The sequence below is a fragment of the Myotis yumanensis genome, unplaced genomic scaffold (assembly GCF_028538775.1).
Source record: "Myotis yumanensis isolate MYYU_CA2020_CCGP unplaced genomic scaffold, mMyoYum1.0.hap1 SCAF_1, whole genome shotgun sequence".
Taxonomy (NCBI): Eukaryota; Metazoa; Chordata; class Mammalia; order Chiroptera; family Vespertilionidae; genus Myotis; species Myotis yumanensis.
Window position 1 is genome coordinate 125441694 of NW_027223752.1, and position 27335 is coordinate 125469028.

Genomic DNA, 27335 nt, shown 5'->3' on the forward strand with positions numbered 1-27335 from the left:
TTAGGCGGAAGTGACGGTCTCCAGGTTCAGGGCGGAAGTTCCCTGCCCCACCCGTAAGAATTGGGGTTTGACTAGAGGCAAGCGGGGGTCCTGCCGGGACTCCAGTTGTCCACGGCTCCTCCTCCTGTCGTTTCCTGCGTGATTCCTGGGACTCAGGTATTTTCCTTTCGCTGTCCACCTGCGGCGCAGGCATTGGCAGAGTTTTGCCGGAGTGCCGTTGGTGCTGGAGAGAGGTAAAGAAATAGACGGGAGTAAGCCAGGAGAGAGAGGAGACATCTTCTTGTGCAGGACTAGTTAGCGTTGTGAGCGCGTTGCTCTCTACAACCCTGAGGCAGTGCGATCCTTCCCCCCTGCCGTCCGCTTAAGAGGCAGAAGATCCGGATCAAGACCAGGCTCAGAGCTGGCGTTCTTTTTTCAAATCCGGGTTTTAGGCCCTTACACTCCCCGCCCTCTCCCCGACCCCCCTTTTCCTACTTTGCTTCTCCTTCCCTCCGGCCGTGGAGGGTTCAAGGTTTTATGTCATTTTTCCTAACCACCATCACTAAGTTCTCTTAGAAAACATACGTAATCTGTAATAAGTCTATTTTTCCCTAAACCTAACCGCCTCTCCCTTGTGTTCTCGAAGTCTCCCAGGGCAGTTCCTCTGTGGGACTTACCTCTCCACCCCTCCCGCTCCCCCCGCCGCCCCAGGCTCCCTCCAGCATCCTCGTGCATCTCTGCAGCCTTTCAGTCTTCTGGAAACGGAGATTACAGAGAACATTTCCGTTGGGTAGATTTCTTGGCATCATGGTCCTAAGAGAATTCTGCCCTGTAGGTTTAAGGCTGATACTAGGCGTTTCTTTGTTTTAGGACTTAGGTGAACTGTGGGTTTGATGAGCATTTTAACCTTCTTGTAAATGAAACGTAAGCGGACACAATTGAAGAGATGGAGTGTTTGTTGTAAGGCTGACTTCTTTGAAGTGTGGAAGAGAATTTTTTTGTTGTGGAAGGAATAACACAATTCCTTTTGAATGATCCAGTGAGCAACGTCTGAGTTTTCATTTGAAGTCTCCAGTTTATGCACTTCAGATGCAAGTGCACCTACCCTGCTCTGTGCCACATGGGATGTTTCTTAAGTACATTTTTAAACCTTAGAATAATTGAGTCACATGTGCCAAACCACTTTATAAATAATGTTGATGAATAATTTAAGTTTAAGAATAATATCTGATGTTGTCTGAAAACACAATTTGAATATCATAGGTTTCTTTTTTTTCTTTTGGGGCTAGAATAAATGTAAATGCGTCTTGTGTAAACCATGCATCCTTGTTTTGCTTTTAAGTTCTAGATTGTTCCTTTAAAATTACTCATTTTGATGGGTAAGTGAATCTGCCTAAATTTGGTTTGGCTATGTTTCAGTAGACTAAAGAAAAACCATCTCTCTCTCTCTCTCTCTCTCTCTCTCTCTCTCTCTTTCTTATAGGAGCAGAGTAAGGGCAGGGAGAGAAAACCAAGAGATGATTGTAACAGTTGTCAATGAGACATTATGTCTAGTTCTCTTACTTCCAATGTATACTTTTACTCAAGTTTTCTCAGACTTCAGGAACACAACTCAAACTAATCTAAATAAGGGAATGGTTTACACATTAGAATGTACACATTAGAATGCCAGTTTATGTTGGAATAGAAGATTACCCTTTCCAGTGATTAGAATTTTCAGGTTGAAAATCCAGTGAACTCTTTCATGTATCTGAGAACTTGGAAATAGTAAGTAGAGGTTGTGTGGTAATCATAAAGTTAAAGAAAAGGAACTTGGAAAGTCTTGAATGGTATTCATCATCAAAGTTATGGTAGGAGCTTAAAAATTATCCCTTATCTCTATAGAGCAGGGGTGGGGGAAGGTCCAGCCGAGGGCCGTACAGTATAAGGTTCTCGAAATCATTTGGTCTGGCCCTGCCAAGGCATTAGGGATGAGTTAATTAAATGTTTGTCTGAATATAGAAGGCTAATTTTTAAGTTGATAATTTTGTATGGCCCTTGATGTCATAAATATCCAAATGCCCCTTGGCAGAAAAAAGTTTCCCCACCCCTGCTATAGAGAATTCTTCGCAAGGGGCTTGGATACCTAAACCAACCAGTTATGTCCTTTTCCTTAGATTAACAAAGCAAGATAAAGTTTGATTTTGACTGCTTTTCTCAGGGCTTTGTAGATAGATCACTGTGTTGTAGATTGCAATTTACTTTATAGCTGTTACATTAAATTTCTTTGATGAAGGTTTGAAAGATGCATTAATCTCCATGGTGGATATTTAGGAAATGGGATCTTAACAGCATCACACATCTTACTAATTGTCTGTGGAAGATAAATCTCATCCATTTAATGTGTATTGTTTATTTCTATTACAAAGAATTTTTAAATCTTATTTTTAAATTCTACAAATCCAGGAAATTCTAGGAATTGTGTATGGACTAGAAAAATGCCTTTTATATTGAACCATAAATAGAGGTAGGATAAAAAAATTAATCAAATTCTAGAAGAGTGGAATTCTCTGTTAGATGTATTAATAGTACACCTCTGAAAGTTGAAAGTGGATAATTAAAGATACATTGAAAATAGCAAATTCAAGTAAAACAACTTAAAAATATCAATAATTTCAAAAAAGCTTAGTTGAAATAATGGATTACAGGAGTGTTTGTGATATATACCTTAGTTTTTTGAACTGAATTTAAGCAAGTTAAATACAATTGCCCTAAAAACATCCTTTATTTCCTTCATCAGTGATATTAATTGGTTGCATGAACCATTATAGTTTTTTCTGTGTTCGTACTCAAATTTTACAAACATCCAGGAATATTGAAAATCAATGTGAGTTCTGTAAACTACTATGACTTTTGTGTAGGTTAAGAAGTTATTGTGAAGAAATATTATGCAAATGAAAGGTGTTATTAATGTTAACAGGTAATTATAACACTATATTGAGTGTTTGCTATGTGCCATACACTATGTTAGGTATTTACTGAATTTTAATTCATTTAATCCTCACAACAAATTTTTGAGGTTACATTTTCTACATTTGTAATTTGGCAATTTTTATGGATGTTCCTATTGGAAAGTAATTGGACAGAGAAAAAAAGTAAAATTCAAGTTAATCATTTAGCTACTTACTTGGAGCTTTGGGAAAGTTTTGGTGGGGGAGAGTGTTAAACTATAGGATAAAATTAGATTTTTCCATTATTAATCATTCGTATATTTTATTATATATTTGATTATATATATATTTTTTAATTTTTTTGGTTCCTGTTCTGAATCTTTTTAGTTTCTTGTTTGAGTCAAAACTTTAGGAAGGTATAAGATATTATGAGCTTATTTTTACACATGTGGGATTAAACAGGTGCTATGGATTTAAATCAGTGATAATGTTTTAAATTACTTAGTTTTATGTTCCAAAGCCATTGTACATTTCTGACTGAGCCAAAACTATAATTTTACACAGAAATCCAATTTTTGTTGCATTTTAAGCAATAATTTGAATAAGCTAACAGGATTTCACATCTATTAAAACCAGTTTTTCAGTGGATAGGTTAATTATGTAACTTTTAGTTTTCAGTAATGCCTTTCTTCTGTTTTTCCAGATTCTGTGATGTAATGATTCATATTGTATAACATGCGCTAATTTTACTATTGTTTCTCCAGATATAAAGAAAGTCAATCTCAGAGAAAAGGCAAATATATCAATTTGTGCCATAGGTTCACTCATAAAATTCTATGCCATCATTAGTTGAATTCTTCTGAGAGGAATTGAACTGTCGGAAAAAAATTTAAGAAAAGAGCTAATGTGATTAAATATTCTCTTAAATTCACAAATTACACTTTTACAGAAAGGTACATGTGTGTTTGGATTTTTTTAAACAACTTCATTTCCCTTCATCATTTATTTGCTTTCTTTGTAGCAGATAATTGCCTCCCAACTGATTTCAGCACCACTGTTTTGTAGCTTAGATGTCAATTAAGCAGTTACAAAACACCTGGCTTGACCTTTATTAACTTTGTTTCAGAACCTAAAATTGTGAAGCTGCTGTAGACTCTGGAAAGTTTAATTTTATCGAACAGTGAGTGTATTTATGTTGTGGATATTTATTATATATCAAATATATAATAAGAGATGAATGTGATTAGAAGTGAAGTACAATACTCTTACCTTTTAAAACACTTTTCAAATGGATGCTATTTATTCAGTCTTGACTGATCTAGTTATTTGGATTTAGAGTATCCTAAATATTTGTTTATGGTACCAAAATTAAAAACAAAATAAGTATGGCAGGGATGTGGGGGAAGAAGAATCAATCCTTCTATGATATAAATAAAAGGAAATGAATGTTCCATGATCCCTCTTTATTTCCTTTTAAATCCCTTAGTATTTTTGTGTCTGATCTGCATAGTGTATATTTATATTTTATATATATGTGTGTGTGTGATCTATATTTTTTGGGTTTCTACTTTTCACTTTTTTATTTTCTTGTTTGAATTAAAACTTTAACAAGATTAAGAAATTATGAGCTCATAAGTGAGGCAGAATAACATACTATTTTATTTTAGAACTCTGGAAACAGTGTGCCAAGGTTTAACTCTTCCCTTGGACTTAATTTTTTCGTGCTTCGATTTCTTCATCTTGTAAAATGGGAATAATAATAACAGTGCCTATCTCATGGTGTTACTCTGAGGATGAAAGGTGTTCATACATGTAAAAAGCTTACTTTATTATGACAATAGATGCTCTTTGTAGAATAATTTAGTCTTGTCAGAAGTGGCAACAATTATAAATAGACTCAGTAAATATTTTAAGCAGGTCAACACTGTATTACATATGTCTTCTTTTTCCCCCATTGACCTCTCTCCGGCCCCTCCCTCCCCCCAGCACATGCCCTTACCCCCTACTGTCTGTGTCCATTGGTTATGCTCATATGCATGCATACAAGTCCTTTGGTTGATCTGTTACCCCACCCTCACCCTCTCCTGCCTTCCCTCTGAGGTTTGACGGTCTGATCGATGCTTCTCTATCTAGGGATCTATTTTTGTTTATCAGTTTATGTTGTTCATTATATTCCACAAATGAGTGAGATAATGTGTATTTATCTTTCTCTGATTGGCTTATTTTGCTTAGTATAATGCTCTCCAGCTCCATACATGCTGTTGCAAATGGTAAGAATTCCTTCTTTTTTACCGCAGCATAGTATTCCATTGTGTAGATGTACCGCAGTTTTTTTTTTTGTTTTTTTTTTTAAGAGTATAGAGAGGTTTATTCAGAATAGCATAAACCTGTAAGGATATTTATCCATTCCATAAAAAGTTCATCCTCCATACAAGTGATTATGGGGATTCTTTTATTGCATTTTATTAAATATGCATACATGCATATAAGATCTTTGTCTAATCTCTTTCTGTACCCCCCCACACCCTCTTCCCTCTGAGAATTGTCAGTCTCTGCATTTTGGCTGCTTCTCTGTGTTTGTTTCTATGTATTGGGTAGCTGCTAAGTCCCCTTGAGTTGATAGAGTGGCCTTGTGTAGTAGGGGCTCTATAGGGCCCAGTGACTCAGCCTCCCCAATCTGCTGAGATGGACACTCTTGGTGCACCCTTTTGTGGGCTGTGTGCACAGTTTTCTTGTAGTTGAGCCTTGATTGCTCTTGGTATCACTGGAAGGAATTGACCTCCAGTCCAATTGGCTGTGGGAACCAGCTTTGACTACAGTGGGAGAGCTGCTATGCAGGAGACACCCTTTTGGAGCAGGACTTGGTTCAGTGGGGCTTTGGTGCTCACTGAGTCTGCCCCTTGAGTGTGTTGCTTATGGATGTGAAGAGTTGTAATCTGGTATGTTCTCACACTGACCACTGGGTGCACTGGCTCTTGGGTTTCCAGGGAGGTGCAAAGTCAGCCAGGCCACGTAGCAGGAGCTACAAAGAGATCTGCAGATTCCTCCTCTTTGTATCGGATTTGGAAGTGCCCAGACAAGGCTCAGCTGTGAAGCATGGCAGGCTGCTGCTGGTGCCAGTCTTGGGCCTTTTATTGCCGGGAGCCAGTCCATCCTTGCTGTTTCAAGGGACCTGGCATATATGGCATACTGTTCTTAATATGTTTGCTCCCCTTCTTGGCGCCATGTGTTTTAACCAAGGTCACCTCTCTGAGAAAGGTTGTTTCCCCAGGTGGGGATTTTTCCCTGAGGTTAGGGAGGGGATACAACCCCTTAATTAAGTGCCAGGCGGGTAGTTAAGCTACATAATCTTTACTCCCTGGAATGGAGATAAGAAACGCCCTAACCTTTGTAATAGAAATTGACAGGATTAAAATCGGCTGGTATAAATACGGATGTAACAAGACAATAAACATCAGATCCACATCAGATCCACATCAGATCCTCATCAGATCCTCATCAGATCCTAACCAGATCCTAACCAGAACCTAGCCAGAGAACATGGCAAAAGATCCTGGACAGAACCTGGCTACAGAACTTCACTGGAGAACCTAGACAGAACATGGCAAAAGAACCTGGATAGAACCTGGCTAAAGAACCTGGTGACTGAACCCGGCTGGAGAACCTGACCAGAACTTCGCTGGAGATCCTGGAGGGAGAACCTCGCTATGCTGATGAACTGAAACCAGTTTCCATGTCATTCATTCTTCGCCGACTCCGTCCACACCTTTGGGGATCCCTGGACCCGTTGGGGTTGGACCCCAACATTTTATTAATAGGTTTGGGGCTCTCTGACCCAGCTGCAGCTTTTTAAAAGAGAATTTTTGCCTGAGAAAGGACAGCCATTAATATGCACAAGCCACTGCGCACAGCTTGGGGGGGGTTGTAAATTGGGTGGAGCGGGGTCTCAGGAAATCACCAGGGGTGGAGCAAACAGAAATGGCTGTCAGCCTTACACCGGGGAGGTTCCAGCACGGGAACAATGACCAATATGTGTCTGGGTCTCCTAGAGCAGTGATGGCGAACCTATGACACGCATGTCAGAGGTGACACACGAACTCATTTTTTTGGTTGATTTTTCTTTGTTAAATGGCATTTAAATATATAAAATAAATATCAAAAATATAAGTCTTTGTTTTACTATGGTTGCAAATATCAAAAAATTTCTATATGTGACACGGCACCAGAGTTAAGTTAGGGTTTTTCAAAATGCTGACACGCCGAGCTCAAAAGGTTCGCCATCACTGCCCTAGAGCCTCGCCCGGCACTGGAGCTCAGAGGAAGTGGGAGCTTGTAAATTCAGTTGTGGTGCCAGCCTTTTAAGAGGAGCAGCTGGGTCTCCAGCAACCTGTGTGTCACTCAGCCCCAATCCGCATTGGTTTTTACAGTCCTAATTCTTACTGCCCTTAGGGCAGCCGTGGGCAAACTACGGCCGGATCTGGCCTGTTTGAAATGAATAAAACTAAAAAAAAAAAAGACCGTACCCTTTTATGTAATGATGTTTACTTTGAATTTATATTAGTTCACACAAACCCTCCATCCATGCTTTTGTTCCGGCCCTCCGGTCCAGTTTAAGAACCCATTGTGGCCCTCGAGTCAAAAAGTTTGCCCACCCCTGCCTTAGGGACTTCTTTCCTTGGCTCTGGGACCCTGGGCTGGGGGTCTGGTGTGGGACTGGGACTCCTTGCTCTTCCAGGCAGCCTCCTCAGAGGCGATCTCCCTCCTGATTAAAAAAGCGGCACACCTGGGTGCCGGACCAGCTTGTTCCACACCTCCTACCAGTCTCAATGCGCTTTCTTCTTTACCTCTCTAGTTGCAGTACTTCTACTCAGCCAGCTTTCCCCGTGATTCTGGGTGATAGTTGTTTTGTATTTTAGTTGTAATTTTGATGTGGTTGTGGGAGGCAGCAAGTACAGACGCTTACCTATGCCGCCATCTTGGTTCTCTGTACCACAGTTTTTTATTTTATTTATTTTTTTGGATGTTGTTGTTAATTCTCACCTGAGGGTATATTTTTTAAAAATTTTTCTTTATTGATTAAGGTATTACATATGTGTCCTTATTGCCCCATTGCCTCCCCACCCCCCTACTCATGCCCTCATCCCCCTGTTGTCTGTGTCCATTGGTTAGGCTTATATACATGCATACAAGTCCTTTGGTTGATCTCTCCCCTTTACCCCCACCCTCCCCTACCTTCCCTCTGAGGTTTGACAGTCTGATCGATGCTTCTCTGTCTCTGGATCTGTTTTTGTTCATCAGTTTATGTTGTTCATTATAGTCCATAAATGAGTGAGATCATGTGATATTTCTCTTTCTCTGACTGGCTTATTTCACTTAGCATAATGGTCTCCAGTTCCATCCATGCTTTTGCAAATGGCAAGAGTTCCTTCTTTTTTTTTTTTTTTTTTTACCACAGCGTAGTATTCCATTGTATAGAATGTACCACAGTTTTTTAATCCACTCATCTGCTGATGGGCACTTACGCTGTTTCCAAATCTTAGCTATTGTAAATTGTGCTGCTAAGAACATAGGGGTGCATATATCCTTCCTGATTGGTGTTTCTGATTTCTTGGGATATATTCCTAGATGTGGGATCACTGGGTCAAATGGGAGTTCCATTTTTAGTTTTTTGAGGAAACTCCATACTGTTCTCTACAGTGGCTGCACCAGTCTGCATTCCCACCAGCAGTGCACCAGGGTTCCTTTTTCTCCGCATCCTCTCCAGCACTTGTCATTTGTTGATTTGTTGATGGTAGCCATTCTGACAGGTGTGAGATGATATCTCAAAAACATGTATGTGTGTTTATGAGTTTGTTTACATATATATATGTGTGTATGTATATTTACAAATCAATATTATATTATGCTCTCGCTAGAGGCCCTGTGCATGAAATTAGTACATGGGTGCAGTCCCTAGGCCTTGCCAGCGTTTGAAGCATGAGCGTTGGGCGTGGAAGGGCAGGTCCCAGCTGACCTCTGGGCCCCTGCGCACCCCCCTCCACCTGAGTCACGGCGCCCGAGTCCCCATGCAGAGATGCGGTGAGCGTGGCTGGACGTTGTGGGCCAGGGCACAGCATGGGCGTCTGCGCTACCCAGTAGTGCCACATGGAAGCTGGGAGGGCAATGTTCTCTCTCCCGGCTGGCCTTGCAGACCGGCTTCTTCGTGAACCCACAAGGAGCCTGACTGGCCTCTGTGATCCCAGCGGCTGTGGCCCGGCTCACCCAGAAGAGGCCGCACAGGTGCAGGACAGCCTCCTCGCAGGCACTTGGTACTTGAGCGCCGGGGCTTCCCTGGTGCACGAGCCCTGGTGTCCAGGGTAGGGTAGCAGGGGGAGTGTGAGTGAGCTCGGCAAACACCCCACATTCTCACTGCACCTCCATCCCTGTCACCCCCAAGATAGCTGGCAAGAGGTCGCAGCCACGTGCCCGGGCACCACAGGAGCTTGGTCACTGCCACCCACCCCCAGTTCCCTGTCCTAGCCCGGGGCCCAGCCCCAGTTGGCCGATCAGGGCCTGCTGGCTGCTGGTTGCTCTCTGTGTGCTGATCGGTCATGGCCAGGTCCCCCACCCAGCTCCCTCAGCTCCTGGGAGCCGGGTGGTGGCCCTGCCCCCCGCTCTCGCCCCTAGTCGCCATCAGTAGGGCGATCAGGCCCCCGCTTGTACCCGCCTTGGCCTGGCACCACCTGCTCACCTACTCCACCATCCCTCAATGGTCCTGCTCCCCTCAGGGTCCATCGGGGCTGGCAGTGCCTCCACTGCCGCCCGCTGCCAGCGCCATGTTCTGTGCCACCCCCGGGTAGTCAGTGCACATCATAGCAAGCAGTCGAACTCCCGGTTGAACTCCTGGTCGAGGGGACAATTTGCATATTCGGCTTTTATTATATAGGATATCCTATATTAATGGCAGTTTACCAGTCTTGAACTGTATACACAAAAATCTACTTAAGGATCTGTCACTGTGTTTCCTATTTATATTAAAAATGAATCTAACCAGTAAGTCATTAACTTCATGTAAGAATCATCAATTCTGCAATACTTCGTGTGGCCTAGAATGTTAATGGTACAAGGTGGATTTCTTTTCTAGTAATGAGAGATGATACAACATAGAAAGCAGAATACTTTTTAAGCAGATAACTTAAAAAATTTACTAGTAATAAGATAACTTACTGGTATAAAAGATAATATTTATCAAGAGCTTACTAAGTGATAGGCTCTATTTCTATTATATTGTTATTATTAACTTTTTATCCCTTGGTTTTTCACATGATATCCTCAGTTATCCTTTTTTTTTCAGACTTATTGTCCTCAGTTTCATTACCCATTACACATAATTTGAATTTTTTTCTCCTCATCAGGTACTAGACTTTGTTTAGCTTCCTTTTACAGGATGGTACCCCAAATCTGTACTCTAGATGTGTTCTGATATTTTCAGAGCAAAGAAAGAATGTGCTAAGTCTGTATATTATAATTCTGTTGATGCAGCTTAAACTTACATAAACTTAGTGTACTAAAGTAGTACTAAAATTAAAATCCTTAAGCCCTCTAAAGACATCCTACAGATGAGTTTTTTCTCTCTCTTATTCTATACTTGTATAGCTGTTTTGGAATTCACTATAGAATCTTAGCATTTATTCCTATGAAACTTCTTGTTAGATGTCAGTTCTTTTGGATCCTTGTTTTATTATCCAGTGTTTTCACTGTACTTTGCAGCTTCATATCATCTGCAAAACTAGGACAAATTTCTTTCTCCTTTGTTACAATTTCACAGATAGAAGATTCGTTCTTACTGTAGATCTTAGCAACCTTACATATGATTGTTTTCCCCTTATTAAGTCGAAATTCTCATCTTTTCACTTAAAGAAAGCACTTTATGGCTTTCTTGGCATATCTGAATTGCCAACATCACTACTCTTACAGTTTGGGGCCATTATTAAGTAAAATAAATGTTACTTGACCACAAGTACTGCAGTACCATGACAGCTGATTATAACTGAGATAGCTACTAAGTGGCGAATGGGCAGGCAGTGTATACAGTGTGGATACACTAGACAAAGGGATGACTCATGTTCCAGGTGGGCTGGAGCAGGACAGCCCAAGATTTTATTATGCTACTCAGAACAGCAAGCAAGTTAAAACTTGCGACGTTTTTTCTCTGGAATTTTCCATTTAGTATTTTCAGACCATGGTTGACCAGGGGTAACTGGTTAGGGCATATACAGGAGGCAATTGACCAGTGTTTCTCTCAAACAGTAATGTTTCTGTCTTTCTCTCTTTTTCTCTCTCCCTTCCTCTCTCTCTCAAATCAATAAACATCCTCAGTTGAGGATAAAAAAATGCACAGGAATGAAGTGCTGTACTCACTCCTACCAATATTTATATTATTTAATAGTGTTGGGAATTTTAATTTATTGATAATACTTTTAAAATAGGAACTAAATCATATACTTTTTTATTTTCATAACTTGTGTTTGAGATGTGAATGAGACAGAAAGGAAGCAGTTTATATTGTATAGGTGTTTTATGTTTTATGCATTACAAACAGCTATGATCTAGTTTGAAGTATTTATGCATTAATTTTTAAAATATAGTTGTATTGATTTCAAAGAGGAAGAGAGAGGGAGAGATAGAAACATCAATGATGAGAGAGAATCATTGATTGGCTGCCCCCCACAGGCTCCCCACTGGGAATAGAGCCCGAACACTGTGCATGTGCCCAGTCGTCCTGACCAGGAGTCAAACCGTGACTTCCTGGTTCATAGGTCAATGCTCGACCACTGAGCCATGCCAGCCCAGCTAATTTTCTTTTTTAATCCTCACCCAAGGACATGCTCAGAGAGAGAAAGAAAGGAAGAGAGAGAGAGTGTGAGAAAGAGAGAAACATCAACGTAAGAGAAGAAACACATCATTCGTTGTCTTCCGTACATGCCCCACCAGAGATCGAACCCACAACCCAGGTATGTGCCCCAACCCAGAATCGAACCAGCAACCTTTTGGTGCATGGGGTAACACTCAACCAACTGAGCTACACCAACTGCACTAATTTCTTTTTTAAAATATTTATTTATTTATTTTAAATATACTTTTATTGATATCAGAGAGGAAGGAGAGGAAGAGAGAGAGAGATGGAGACATCAATGAGAGAGAATCATCGATCGGCCTCCTCCTGCATACCTCCCACCTGGTATCGAGCACGCAACCCAGGCATGTGCCCTTGACCAAAATCAAACCCGGGACGCTTCAATCCACAGGCCAATGCTCTATCCACTGAACCAAAACATCTAGGGCTAATTTTTTTTTAAATGATTCTTTCTATCCCCCTTCTTTTAAAAAAAATATTTATTGATTGAATTCAGAGAGAGAGAGAGAGAGAAAGAGAGAAGAGAAACATCAATTTGTTTTCCTACTTTTTTATGCATTCATTAGTTGTTTCTTGTATGTGCCCTGACTAGGATTGAATCCATAACCTTGGCTATGGGGATGATGCTCTAACCAAATGAGCTATCTTAGCATCTATATATTAATTTGTTATGTCTGACGTAACAAACTACTACAAACTCAGTTGCTTAAAAAACCAGAAATTTATTCTCTTACAGTTCTGAAGGCCAAACATCTGAAATTAATATATCTGGGCTGAAATTAAAGTGTTGGCAGGGCTGTACTCCCTCTGGAGGCTCTAGGGGAGAATTTGTTCCTTGCTTCTTCCAGCTTCTGGTGGCTGCCAGTATTACTTGGTTTGTGGCTTCATCACTGTAATCTCTGTCTCTATAGCCACATTACTTTCTCTTTTGCCTGTGTCAAATCTTATAATAAACCTGTGATTATATTTAGGGCCCACCAGGATAATCTTCCCTTCTCAGAATCCTTAATCATACCTGCAAAGCCTTTTATTGCCATGGAAAGTAACCTTCAAAAGTTCCAGGGATTAGGATGTGGATGTCTTCTTAGGGAGCCATTATTTAATCTACCACAGTCCTTATTGCCTTTCACTTTTTCTTCTTTTTTTTTCTTCATCTCTTTTCTTCTCTCTGATTTTTTTTTTCTTCATCTTTCAGAAGCACAGATTGAGTGGGTATGATCTGAAGTTGTGATCATGAGTTGAGTAGCTCTGGCTGGTGTATCTCAGTGATAGCTCAGACTTTAATTTAATGAAGATAAATAGAAGAGTTGGCAGAATTGTGATCCAAAAGTCAATTGTCAAGAGACCTTTGTGGTTTGGGGCATAAACTCATAATCTTTGGGCCTCTGTTTCTTTTTCCTTTTTTTAAAAATTGATTTCAGAGAGGAAGAGAGAGAGAGAAACATCAATGATGAGAGAGAATCATTGATCGGCTGCCTCCTGCACACCCCCTACTAGGGATTGAGCCCGCAACCCTGGCATGTGCTCTTGACCAGAATCGAACCTAGGACCCGTAGGCTGACACTCTATCCACTGAGCCAAACTGGCTAGGGCAGGCTTCTGTTTCTTAATATCTATGTTGAAGGAGTTGAATTATATGACTGGTTATATCCCTTTTAATTTTAAAAGCCTCTGTTGCCTGGCTGGTGTGATTCAATGGTTGAGCATCAACCTATGAACCAGGAGGTCACAGTTTGATTCCTGGTCAGGGCATATGTCCAAATTGCAGACTTGATCCCCAGTAGAGGGTATGCAGGAGGCAGCTAATCAATGATTCTCTCTTATCATTGATGTTTCTATCTCTTTCTCCTCCTTCCTCTTTGAAATCAATAAAAATATATATTTTTAAAAGCCTCTGTCTGGTATTTAGCATAATGTATGTAAAATACAACAAACAACAAATTTTATTTATTTTATACTATTAGGAAAAGATATCATATTGGCAAGATTATTTTGAATTAACTGTTTGTGCTTTTTGTTTTTCTGTAGATGGACCATACATCCCCAACCTACATGCTTGCTAACTTAACACACTTACATTCTGAACAACTTCTGCAGGGTCTGAATCTTCTTCGTCAACATCATGAACTCTGTGACATCATTCTTCGAGTAGGTGATGTTAAAATTCATGCTCACAAAGTGGTACTTGCCAGCATCAGCCCATATTTCAAAGCTATGTTTACTGGAAATCTTTCTGAAAAAGAGAACAGTGAGGTTGAGTTTCAGTGCATTGATGAAACTGCTCTCCAGGCTATTGTGGAATATGCCTACACAGGGACTATTTTTATTTCACAGGACACAGTGGAATCTCTCCTTCCAGCAGCAAACCTACTCCAGATAAAACTTGTCCTGAAAGAATGTTGTGCATTTCTTGAAAGCCAACTTGATCCTGGTAATTGTATTGGAATTTCTCGTTTTGCAGAGACGTATGGTTGTCATGACCTTTATTTGGCAGCCACTAAATATATATGCCAGAATTTTGAAGCTGTTTGCCAGACTGAAGAATTTTTTGAGCTTACACATGCTGACTTGGATGAAATTGTTTCCAATGACTGTTTGAATGTAGCTACCGAAGAGACTGTTTTTTATGCACTTGAATCTTGGATCAATTATGATGTACAAGAACGCCAGAAATACTTAGCACAGCTACTTAACAGTGTGCGATTACCATTGCTAAGTGTTAAGTTTCTCACTAGATTATATGAAGCAAATCATCTTATTCGTGATGACCGTACTTGTAAACATCTTTTGAATGAAGCCCTAAAGTACCACTTTATGCCTGAACATAGACTCTCTCATCAGACAGTCTTGATGACACGACCTCGCTGTGCTCCCAAAGTACTTTGTGCAGTAGGAGGAAAATCTGGACTGTTTGCCTGTTTGGATAGGTAAATAGGAGGATTGATATTAATAGATTTTATACTTTCTAAATGTGCTTTCCATAATTTTAAAATAGTTTGATTTTCTTATTTTTTAAAAATTTGCTTCTTTTTTCTCTTCTTCCTAAACACTTACCTGATTGTTTTAATGACATTGTTATTCATTCTCTACAACACTCAATTATTTACACCCCAGCTTGCAGTGTACAAACTTCATCTCTTCTGGGTACTTACTAACTTTTCTATTTTATGTCTTTTTTATTTGTGCAACCATTTGTGTCTTTATTAGAGTCACACCAGGTCAGAGGGATTTATTATTGCTAGCTATATCAGAAGGTGCTAAAGAGGAGAGCTGGAAATCTGATGGAGACTTAGGGCCAACGTTGGGTTTGAATGAATTCAGTTAATTAGAAGAACCACTAAAGAAATAAGAAAACGTAGGATATTGATACAAATCATGGACTTTATATGCAATTTATTTTCTTCAATGTAAATTTTTGTAGTGACAGTAGTAAAAAGTGCTTTCTTTTCTAATAACTTGGAGTTGTCAGACTGTTTCTATGAAGAGCCAAATAATAAATATTTTAGACTTTGTGGCCATATGGTCTCTGTTATAACTACTCAACTCTGCCATGTGTGAGAGAAGTCATAGACAGTACATAAATGAATTAGCATAGCTTGGTTCCAATAAAACTTTATTTACAAAAGTATTGAGCTGAATTTGGCCCATAACTGTTATTTGCCAATCCCTGATTTAGAGCATTATACAAATAACTTTTATATATTGAAAATATAACTGGATGTTATCTTTGCTTTTCCCTTAAAGGGGATTGCTTCATGAAAACTTTTGTGTTTGATATATTTCTTCAATACTGTGGATTTCTTTCTGGCTATTTCCAAAAATTTGGTAGATTGCTTTCCTTGCCTCAATGGTAGGGTGTTTTATCAATGTCAACTGATATATTCTGTATCTTTTAAAAATATCTTTTTATTGATTTTAGAGAGAGGAAGGGGGGAGAGAGAGAGAGAAACATTGATGTGAGAAAGAAACATCAACCAGGCTGATCAGAAATTGAACCAGCAACTTTTCGGTGCACAGGGATGCACAGGATGATGTTCAATCAACTGAAGCACTATTCTGAATTTTCTGTGCATTATTCCTTTGTGTTAAAATTTTGCCGTATCTTTTATGTGCCCCAATATATCGTTAGTTTTTACACCTTTTTTCTTCTTTTTTTTTTTTAAAGAATAGTTTATTGATTTTTAGGGAGTGAGGAAAGGAGAGGGAGAAACATTGACGTGAGAGTGCAACATTGATTGGCTGCCTCTTGCATCACCCTACCAGGGATTGAGCCCACAACCCAGGCATGTGCCCTTGACTGGGAATCCATCTGGCAACCTCCTGGTGCACAGGATGATGCCCAGCCAACTGAGCCATAATGGCCAGGGCTATACATTTTTATATAAATGAAGTAGTACTATATATATTTTTCAGATATGTGTTTTCTCGCTCAGCAGTAAGTTTATGAAAGCATGAGAGACTGCATGAGGAAATAGTTTATTTAGTTCCATTGGTGTGTGGTATTATGTGGACATAATACAATACTTTCTACAATGAACATGTTAATTATAAAAATAAATTGAAATGCTACACACATGCAGAAAAGTTCACAAATTCTAAGTGTACAGCTTAGAATTATCACAAAGTGAACATAACAAAACAGATTAAGAAATAAGAAACATGACTAAAACCCAGAAACCATCCTTGAGTTCCCTCCCTATCTTCCCCAAAGGTCACCACTATCCTCATTTTTAATCCAGAGGTTAGAAATGTTTTTGAACTTCATATGACTGAAACTATACAGAATATAATTTTCTCAATTTTGGCTTCTTTCCCTCAATGTTATATGTGTAAGATCCATCCCTGTTGCATGTATCTATAGTTTGTTCATTTCATTGCTTTGTAGTATCCTCTTGTATAATATGCCACAATTTATCCATTTTTTTGTTGATGAACATTTGGAACATTTAAAAACATCCAGTTTTTAACTATTACAAATAATGCATCTGTGACATCCTTGTACATGTATATATGTGTACTTTTCTCTTAGGTATACTAGTATATCTAGGAATGGAATTACTCAGTCATAGGGTGGATATACCATCTTATTTATTCACTAGAGGCCCAGTGCACGAAATTCATGCACTTGGGGGGGGGGGGTCCCTCAGCCTGGCCTGTGCCCTCTCGCAGTTCAGGAGCCCTCGCTCCTTACTACCCACCTGCTCACTGCTCCTTACCACTCAGCTTGCTGCTCCTTAGCGCTGCCCCAGAGGCAGGAGAGGCTCCTGCCACCACCACTGCGCTCGCTAGCCATGAGCCCGGCTTCTGACTGAGCGGTGCCCGCCCTGTGGGAGCACACTGACTACTAGGGGGCAGTTCCTGCCTTGAGTGTCAGCCCCCTGGTGGTCAGTGCGCATTGTAGCGACCGGTTGTTCTGGTCATTCTGCCATAATGGTCACTTAGGCTTTTATTATATAGATAGAGGCCCAGTGCATGAAATACATGCACTTAGGGGGAGGTCCCTCAGCCTGGCCTATGCCCTCTCTCAGTCCAGGAGCCCTCACTCCTTACCACCCGCCTGCTCACTGCTCCTTACTGCTCAGCTTGCTGCTCCTTAGCGCTGCCCCAGAGGCAGGAGAGGCTCCCGCCACCTCCACTGCACTCTCCAGCCATGAGCCCGGCTTCTGGCTGAGCAGTGCGCCCCCTGTGGGAGCACACTGACCACCAGGGGGAAGCTCCTGCATTGAACGTCAGCCCCCTGGTAGTCAGTGCGCATCATAGCAACTGGTCGTTCTGGTCGTTCCGCTGTAATGGTCACTTAGGCTTTTACTATATAGATTCTTCTTTTGATGGATGATTGTGTTGTGCTGCTATGAACATTTCTGTATATGTGGCCTGGTGTAAAACTGTAATATGCATTCAATAGAATACATATACAGGAATGAAACTGCTGTCAGGCATGTATATATATCTTCAAATTTACCAGGAAATGTGAAGTCATTTTCCAGGGTAGTTTTGCCAGTTTACACTCTCACCAACAGTATTTATTCCTTGCTCCACATCCTTGTCAGTAGTTACTATCTGACTTTAAATTTTTCCCAGTCTGGAAAGTGTGTCATGGTTTAATGTGGTTTTAATTTCCTGTCCCTGATTACTAACGAGATTAAACATTTTTGTTTATAGACCATTTTGATTTTTAAAATGTAATTGTTTCTGCTTATTCTTTAGTGTGGAGATGTACTTTCCTCAGAATGACTCTTGGATTGGTTTGGCACCTCTAAACATGCCTCGCTATGAATTTGGAATATGCGTTTTAGACCAAAAAGTGTATGTTATAGGTGGTATTGAAACTGACGTGCGTCCTGATTTCACTATCAGAAATCATGAAAATTCAGTAGAATGCTGGAATCCTGATACAAATACCTGGACTTCTCTTGAGAGAATGAATGAGCACCGAAGTACCCTTGGAGTGGTAGTACTTGCAGGAGAACTTTATGCTTTAGGTGGTTATGATGGACAGTCTTATTTACAGTCTGTAGAGAAGTATATTCCCAAATTAAGAAAATGGGAACCTGTGGCACCAATGACTACAACACGAAGTTGTTTTGCTGCAGCTGTGCTGGATGGAATGATATATGCCATTGGTGGGTATGGTCCCGCCCACATGAACAGGTATTTAACTTAATCAAGCTGTAGATTTTTAAAGTATTAACAATTAGTGGCCCAGTGCACGAAATTTGTGCGGGGGGGGTGGGGGGGTTGTCCCTCAGCCCCGCCTGCACCCACTCCAATCTGGTACCCCTCGGGGGATGTCCGGCTGCTGGTTTAGGCCTGATCCCTGTGGGCCTAAACTGGCAGTCAGACATCCCTCTTGCAATCCAGGACCGCTGGCTCCTAACTGCTCACCTGCCTGCTTGCCTGATCGCCCCTAACCACTCTGCCTGCCTGCCTGATTCCCCCCCTTCTGGCCTGATCACCCCTAACTGCCCCACCCCTGCTGGCCTGATCAGCCCCCAACTGCCCCCCCATGCTGGCCTGATTGCCCCCAACTGCCCCCCCCCTGCCGGCCTGCTCGCCCCCACCTGCCACCCCCCTGCCGGCCTGATGGCTCCCAAATACCCACCTCCCTGCTGGCCTGATTGCCACCAACTGCCCCCCCCCCCCCCACCTACCTGCTTTCCCCCAACTGTCCTCCCCCCACTGGCCTGCTCGCCTCCAACTGCCCTCCTGCAGGCCTGCTCTCCCCCAACTAACCCCACCCTGCCGGCCTGCTTGCCCCCAACTGCCCCCCCCTCTCGGCCTTCTCGCCCCCACCTGCCCCCCTCCCGCCGGCCTGCTCACCCCTAACTGCCCCTACCCCCGCCAGCCTGATCGCCCCCCTGCCCCCCCTGCCGGCCTGATCACCCCAAACCTGCCTTTGCCTCGGCCCCACCACCATGGCTTTGTCCGGAAGGTTTGCCTGTGTCTAATTAGCATATTACTCTTTTATTAGTATAGATGATTTCTGGTTTTTAAACAATTTGTGTGTATAAATTAACTTCCCCTTTTAATTTTTAAAGTAATAATAGATGTTTTGGAAATTTAATCTGCCCTATAAGTATAATTATAATTGTTTATGTGGGGATTTAATACAAACCTAAGAGTCAAATGCTTCTTACTAAATTTTATATTCATTCAATCAATATAAATGGATGGATTTTAAAATTCAGAAATCTGAAATTAAGATTAAGTTAGACAAGTAGATTTTGGGTGGTGTGTGTGTGTAAATGGCCTGTTATTGCGCTGCTTAATAGAATAAAAAAGTGAAAAATGCAATTCCTATATGCTTACACTATGTATGTATATTTATTAATTTTAAAATATATATTTACTTATTAAAAAATATCCTCACCTGAGGATATTTTTCCGTTGATTTTTAGAGAGAGTGGAAGGAAGGGGGAGAGACAAACATCCATGTGAGAGAGATGCGTTAATTGGTTGCCTCCGCACCCAACCAGTACACGCCCTTTACTGGAATTGAACCCGGGACCCCTCAGTCTGATGGCCAACGCTCTATCCACTGAGCCAAACCGGCTAGGGCCCAGGCATACATTTCTATATTTTGAAAAATTGCTGGCAGAGATTTATAAGATGAAAGACTAAGTATTTTAGTTTTGAGATACTCTTGATGTTTTAAGTTTTTGCTACAGTTTATTGACTCTTATCCAGTGATTTTGCTCTAAAGGTTTTTATTGTGGTGTCCTTTCAGAAAGTTATAATTTATTTATTTATTTATTTATTTTCTCTTTTTTAAAAATATATTTTATTGATTTTTCACAGAGAGGAAGGGAGAGGGATAGAGAGTTAGAAACATCGATGAGAGAGAAACATCGATCAGCTGCCTCCTGCACGCCCCCTACTGGAGATGTGCCCACAACCAAGGTACATGCCCTTGACCAGAATCGAACCTGGGACCCTTCAGTTCGCAGGCCAACACTCTATCCACTGAGCCAAACCGGTTAGGGCTGTTCTCAGAAAGTTATAATTTAGTCTATATTCTAGTCTAGTCTACAGTCTAGTCTCTATTCTAAATCCAGAATTAAGTTATTGACATTCAAATGCTTTAGGATTTTTTGAGAGGTTAGATTAAGACCAGAACAAGCTTAAAAAACTTACCTTTCTACTGCTTCAAGGCAAAGCATAGGCTACATGGCCTTCTGGAATGTTCTAGGGAAGCTCTTGTAGAAATTCTGATTTGATTCAGATTTCCATAGGATAGCTTGAAAATGCCAAGTGTTCTCTGGAATGCAGATTTGACTTACATCCTTGAATTCTCCTAAATCACTGAGATTATTATGATTAGCCAATTTTTGCTATGAAATCTGCAGTGTTTGCTTTGCAGTAAACCACTGTGAATTCTCCTGTAAGAAAAAATTCCTCTTCTTTCCTTCTTTTCCCTTTTTCTTGGCTGTGTAGAAGAAGACTCTTAATGTCCTTAGAATACATCTATATTCAGTTTGTGATTTTCAAAGTTCTTTCCCATGTATACTCATTTGACTATTTTTCCATGGATCCTTTGAGGTTGTATTATTGCCATTTTCGCAGCTGAGAGGAAATATGACTTACCCAGGATTACACAAATCCAAAGTGGTAGGGCTAGGGTTCATTCAGCTCTAAATATGGTGCATTAAGCACTTGAACCCAGGTATTCTAGCTCTAAAAGTTCTATAACATTAATATACCTTGCTGCTTACACAATATAATGGGATAACATATGGCTATTTTTGCACCCATTCCACAAGGTAAACTTTTATCCCTGAAATCTCACCAGCAAAATCAAAACATTTGGGACAAATTACTCTGGTTTTATATCTGTCTATTTAACTTTTAAAAGTTCAAAGGTCGGGTTTAGTGTTGATTTAGTAGGAAGAGTAACACAAAAAAATATGTGAATTAATTTATTCTTTTGTGAATATTTGCAGTGTGGAGCGTTATGATCCAAGTAAGGATTCCTGGGAGATGGTTGCATCTATGGCAGATAAAAGGATCCACTTTGGTGTGGGTGTCATGCTGGGCTTTATTTTTGTGGTAGGTGGACATAACGGTGTCTCACATTTGTCAAGCATTGAAAGATATGATCCTCATCAAAATCAGTGGACTGTGTGTAGACCAATGAAAGAACCCAGAACAGGTAATAATAATTTACTGATTTCGAACATAGAGGATAATATTTTTATAGTGATGTTCTTGGAATAGTAGTTCTTTGGAATATAATAGTAAAGAGTATTACTTGTTCAGAAAAAAACACACTTTTGTGGTAAACTTGCAAGACAACGAGATTAGATAAAACCACATAGGTTTCTTTACTGTGGTTTTAATATGCCAGTGTGCATATTATCATTTCTTAAACTTGGAGAACACATTTTGAGATATGCTGGTAATAGAATGTATCTTATAGGAACTCTTTTTGTCCATATAACAAATGTCATCTTTTTATATGTTATACACATACACAGACACAGAATCCTTGGATGTTGTATTTTGTTTTTTATTTCACATCAGCACCTCTATATTCACTTTCAAATGTCCTCTCCTCCTCAAGGGATATAGTTAAGAAAAGTCTGAATTTCAGGGTTCCTAGAGAAAAACAATTACATTAAGGAAAAGAAGAAATTACCTTTCAGTTCTACTAAGTAACATCATTTTAAAGGGAAAGTTTTAAGTTACTGATGGAATATGTTAGTATTCTTTGCTTTTGTGATTTAAGAAATTGTGAAACATAAACATGCAAAGGATACTGAAAGGAACAATGGAATGAACTATTAGTTGTTTACTATAGTTTGTGTAGCATCATTGCGAGAGAAAGCCATAAAAAAAGAGAATGTAAAAAATTTAGGCATCCTTGTTCTTTTTAAAACTATCTACACTAATAAAAGAGAAACATGGTAATTAGCGTACGACCGCTACCCTTCTCATTGGCTAATCAACATATCCTTATCCAAATTAACTGTCAGCCAAGATGGCGGCTGGCAGCCATGCACTGAAGCGAACAGGGAGGCTTGCTTGCTCCAGTGACGGCGGACTCCAACGTTCCCCGCCTCACTTGCCGGCCTCTCAACTGCAACTCTAAGCAACTATGTTGCAAATATAGAAGCTAAACAATACCCCAGAAACCGGCTTTCAGTCAGCCAGGCTTCAGTCAGCCAGACCGAAACATTGTATCAAATACAGAAGGAAAAACAAAGGCCAGAAACTGGCTTTCAGCAGCCAAGGCCTCAGAGCTAAAGCTGGCCCAGAATAAAAAAAAAAAAAAAAAAAAAGGAGCGGTTGGGAGCTTCAGTCAACCCACCAGCCTGAAAACAGCCCTCACTCAGCCCCTCAGCCAGACTGGCCAGGCACCCCAGTGGGGACCCCCACCCTGATCCAGGACCCCTTCAGGGCAAACCAGCCGGCCCCCACCCATGCACCAGGCCTCTATCCTATATAGTAAAAGGGTAATAATGCCTCCCGGCACCGGGATCAGCGTGACAGGGGGCAGCGCCCAAACCCCCTGATCACCCTGCGGCTCTGTGTGTGACAGGGGGCGGGGCCACAACCTCCCTATCTGCCCTGCTTTGTTCGTGACAGGGGAAGGCGCCCCAACCCCCTGATCAGCCCTGCTCTGTGCCTGATAGGAGGAGCTCCCCAATCCCCTGATCGCCCTGCGGCTCTGTGTGTGACAGGGTGCAGCGCCCCAACCCCCTCCCCTCCCCGCCCATGGGCCCTGCTCTGTGTGTGACAGGGTAGAGCCATAACCTCTCCATCAGCCCTGCCCTGAGTGTGACAGTGGCGGCGCCCAACCCCCTGATCGGCCCTGCTCTGTGGGTGATAGAGGGTGGCACCCCAACCCCCCTCCACAGGCCTTGCTCTGTGTGTAATGGGGTAGAGCCATAACCTCCCCATTGGCCCTGCCCTGAGTGTGGCAAGGTGCAGCTCCCCAACCCCCTGATCCGCCCTGCTCTGTGTGTGACAGGGGGCGGTCCCAACTCCCCTATCAGCCCTACTCTGTGCATGACCCAGGGGAGCTCCTCAACCCCCTCATGGGCCCTGCTTGGTGCGTGACAGGGGGGAGCTCCCCAACCCCCTGATTGACCCTGCTCTGTGTGTGACAGGGTACAGAGCCCCAACCCCCCTGATCGGCCCTGCTCTGTGAGTGACAGGGGGCAGCGCCCCAACCCCCTGATTGGCCCTGCTCTGTGAGTGATAGGGGGCAGCGCCCCAACCCCCTGATCGGCCCTGCTCTGTGCGTGACAGGGGGTGGCGCCGCAACCTCCCCATCGACCCTGCCTTGAGTGTGACAGGGGGCGGTGCCCCAACCCCCCAATCAGCCCTACCCTGAGCGTGACTGAGGGTGGCATCGCAACCTCCCGATCTGCCCTGCTCTGTGCATGACGGGGCGGCGCCCCAACTCCCCAATCGGCCCTGCTCTGAGTCTGACCAGGGGCTGCACCTAGGGATTGGGCCTGCCCTCTGCCACCCGGGAGCAGGCCTAAGCCAGCAGGTTGTTATCTCCCGAGGGGTCCCAGACTGGGAGAGGGCACCGGCCGGGCTGGGGGACCCCCTTACCCCCCGAGTGCACAAATTTTTGTGCACCAGGCCTCTAGTAAAATATAAAGTAAAATTTTTAGAGCATAAATTATGTAGCTCAATAGATACTTTTGAATATTTCAATATATAGGTTTCCCCTGCTCCTCAAAAAAAGAGCATTATTATGAAACCTTTTCTAAACCGAAGTGGCTAAAGCCTAGAAGCAGTTACCTTAGGTGGCTTGATGCTGAGATGCTGAGGGTAGTTCCCAGGGAAAGAGCTTATCAGTGTCACTCTCGCTGCTTGGTGCATGCTGCCTCTATAACAGTTTGCTGCAACAAAATAAATGCTGAATGCTAGTTTTGCTTTTTGCTACTTTTTTGTAAAAACAAAAATCCTCTTCAGATTTCTTTTGATTAGTGAAACAGGTACAATTGACCCATGAAGAACATGGGTTTGAACTGCTTTAGTCCACATATACATGGTTTTATTTGTGTGGTATTTTCTTCAAAAAATACTGTATATACTAGTATATTTTCTATTCATTATGATTTTCTTTTTTATTGAAATTTTTACAGAAAGGAAGGGAGAGAGATAGAGAGTTAGAAACATCGATGAGAGAGAAACATCTATCGGCTGCCTCCTGCACACCCCCTACTGGGGATGTGCCTACAACAAAGGTACATGCCCTTGACCAGAATCAAACCTGGGACCCTTCAGTCTGCAGGCCGACGCTCTATCCACTGAGCCAAACTAGTTAGGGCCATTATGATTTTCTTAATATTTTTTCTCTAGGTTACTTCATTGTAAGAATACGGGATATAATACATGTAATTACAAAATATGGGTTAATCAACTGTTTATATTATTGATAAGGCTTCCAGTCAGTAGTAGGCTCTTAAGTTTTAGGGGAATCGAATTTTTTACTGTGCAGGTGTTGGCACCCCTAACCCCTTCATTGTTCAAGGGTCAACTGTAATATAGGTCTTTTGTAAAGCAAAATGGTGTAACGTGAACTTTGAAAAATGGGATACTTGTATTTGAAAACTTGATGAAAATGAATAATTTCTTGAAAAAATATGTAGATATCAAATGAGAAGAAAACATATGAAAAGATATATGCTGCATTCTTCTTTTAAATGTTTGTTCATTATTCATTAAAAATGTTGAGGCCCTGGCTGGTTTGACTCAGTGGTTGGAGCATTGGCCCCGCTCATGGACTGAAGGGTCACAGGTTCAATTCTGGTCAAGATCACATACCTCAGTTACAATCTCGGTTCCCAGTTCTGGTCCTCACGTGTGGGAGGCAACCAATCGATGTGCCTCTCTCACCTCGATGCTTCTTTCTCTCTGTCTCTCCTCCTCCCTTCCACTTTTTCTAGAAGTGAATGGAGAAAATATTATTGGGTGAGGGTTAAAAAAAAACACGTTGTGTTACAAACATTCCGATTAATAAATAGTTAAGGTGGGTGGTATAATATACTGCATTCTCTTTTTTTTCTTTTTTTACTCATCCAAGTCTTTATTAAGTACTTACCATATGAACAATTTGGTGCAGATATTAAAGGAATACAAAGATGAATTTTAAAATGGTGCCAACTCTCAAGGAGTTTGCAATCTCATAATAGTGACAGATAGTTTAACACAAATTGTAGGAAAGGAATTAGTGCATTTGTTTATGTGTGTGTGTGTGTGTGTGTGTGTGTGTGTGTTGATCTTCACTCAACAATATTTTTTCCTTTCATTATTTTACAAAGAGTGGAAGGGGATGAGGGGGAAGGGGGGAGAGAGAGAGAGAGAGAGAGAGAGAGAGAGAGAGAGAGAGAGACAGAGAAACATTGATGTGAGAGAGACACATCGATTGGTTACCTCCTACACACGCTCCAACCTGGGCAGGGATGGAACCTGCAACCAAGGTACGTGCCCTTGACCGGACTATAGCCTGAGACCCTGTGGTGTGCGGGCTGATGCTCTAACCACTGAGTAACCCTGGTCAGAGCTGCTTTTTTAAAAGAAAATGTTTTATTGATTTTAGAGAGGAAGGGAGAGGAAGAGAGAGATAGAAACATCGATTTGCAGCCTCCTGCATGCCCCTACTGGGGATCAAGCCTGCAACCCAGGCAAGTGCCCTGACTGGTAATCCAACTGGTGTCCTCTTGATTCACAGGTGTACGCTCAACCACTGAGCCACACCCACCAGGACAGGGCTGTGTTTTTAATATTTTTCTGTGGTGTAGGAAAGGGAGAGTATGATTGGGGAAAAGAGGTGAAGGAAGCCTTCAGCTCTTACTTTACTTTTTTATTCAGGGATATTTTCCCAGTGAGCTCATCCTATAAAAATCTTAACATGAAAAACAACCGGTCACTATGACACGCACTGACCACCAGGGGCAGACGCTCAACGCAGGAGCTGCCCCCTGGTGGTCACTGTGCTACCACAAGGGGAGCGCCGCTCACCCAGAAGCCAGGCTCACAGCTGGCGAGCACAGTGGCGGTGGTGGGAGCTGCCCAGCTTCCACTGCAGGTGGGCAGTAAGGAGTGAGAGGTCCCAGACTGCGAGAGCCCCGGACTGCAAGAGGGATATCTGACTTTTGGCTTAGGCCCGATTCCCGGGGGTATCGGGCCTAAGCTGGCAGGTGGACATCCCCTGAGGGGTCCTGGACTGCGAGAGGGCACAGGCTGGGCTGAGGACCCCTCTTGCCCCCCCACCCCACCGTAGTGCACGAATGTGCATCAGACCTCTAGTATTACTATATTGCTTGTATAATTAATAATGGATTGTTGAAATGTATTTTAACCATTTGAGTCCCAAGCAGCGAGATTGTGCTGCTGAGATTTTATGTCGAGAAAACCCAGCACATTTCGAACATTGTGGACAATGCGCTGTTTGGGATTCTTCGACAGTGCTTTTTTCAATACCCCCTGGGACTCAAACGGTTAAGAAAACATTAAAATACAAATTCACTTATTTTTAGTGAGAAGTCTACTAGATGCTTAACGTGTTTTTTTCCCCATTTTTATTCACCTTTCCTAGGAGTTGGTGCTGCAGTGATCGATAACTACCTTTATGTAGTCGGTGGTCACTCAGGGTCTTCCTATCTGAACACCGTGCAGAAATATGACCCTATCTCAGATACATGGCTGGATTCAGCTGGCATGATATACTGTCGCTGCAATTTTGGGTTAACTGCACTTTGACAAGTGTGGACTCATGGAAATAGTGAGGTGAAGAACTTCGTGCCGCATAAAAGGAGTCCAATTTTCTGAAACCCCAAAGCTGCATTGCTTTTTAACTTGAAATGTCATGAAGACTCAGCATTTTGTTGGGTACTTTGAACTGACAAGTAGCTTTGGTTGCTCTTGATTACAGTGAATCAATGATCAAAAAAAAAAAAGGAAAGATCTTGCCAATTGAATTGTGCACTTTTTTCCTCTAATACTGGCATAAATTAGTTTCTTTTAATTTTATTTATTGCTTTTAGAGAAAGAGGAAGGGAGAGGAATAG

The 27335-nt window shown here is 41.8% G+C and overlaps 1 protein-coding gene across 4 annotated transcripts; it reads left to right on the plus strand.

The window, feature by feature from the left end:
* KLHL28 (kelch like family member 28) lies at nt 1-27229 on the plus strand. Of its 4 annotated transcripts, none has more exons than XM_070431709.1 (5): nt 1-156; nt 13834-14732; nt 18013-18456; nt 21246-21454; nt 26864-27229. In XM_070431709.1, exons 2-5 carry the CDS (start codon nt 13834-13836, stop codon nt 27025-27027), a joined length of 1716 nt encoding a protein of 571 aa, XP_070287810.1. In that variant the 5' UTR covers nt 1-156; the 3' UTR covers nt 27028-27229. The 4 variants fall into 4 exon arrangements, with proteins under 4 accessions (XP_070287810.1, XP_070287835.1, XP_070287827.1 ...); XM_070431734.1 differs by having other exon boundaries at nt 13903-14732; XM_070431726.1 differs by lacking the exon at nt 1-156 and adding an exon at nt 801-810.
* The last annotated feature ends 106 nt before the right edge of the window (nt 27230-27335 follow it).

Excerpts from the sequence above, each read along its gene's own strand:
- KLHL28 (XM_070431709.1), top strand. The coding sequence starts at position 13,834 with ATGGACCATACATCCCCAACCTACATGCTTGCTAACTTAACACACTTA. Across the intron at positions 14,733-18,012 it reads CTGTTTGCCTGTTTGGATAG|TGTGGAGATGTACTTTCCTC; the intron begins GTAAATAGGAGG and ends CTTATTCTTTAG. Across the intron at positions 18,457-21,245 it reads GGTCCCGCCCACATGAACAG|TGTGGAGCGTTATGATCCAA; the intron begins GTATTTAACTTA and ends GAATATTTGCAG.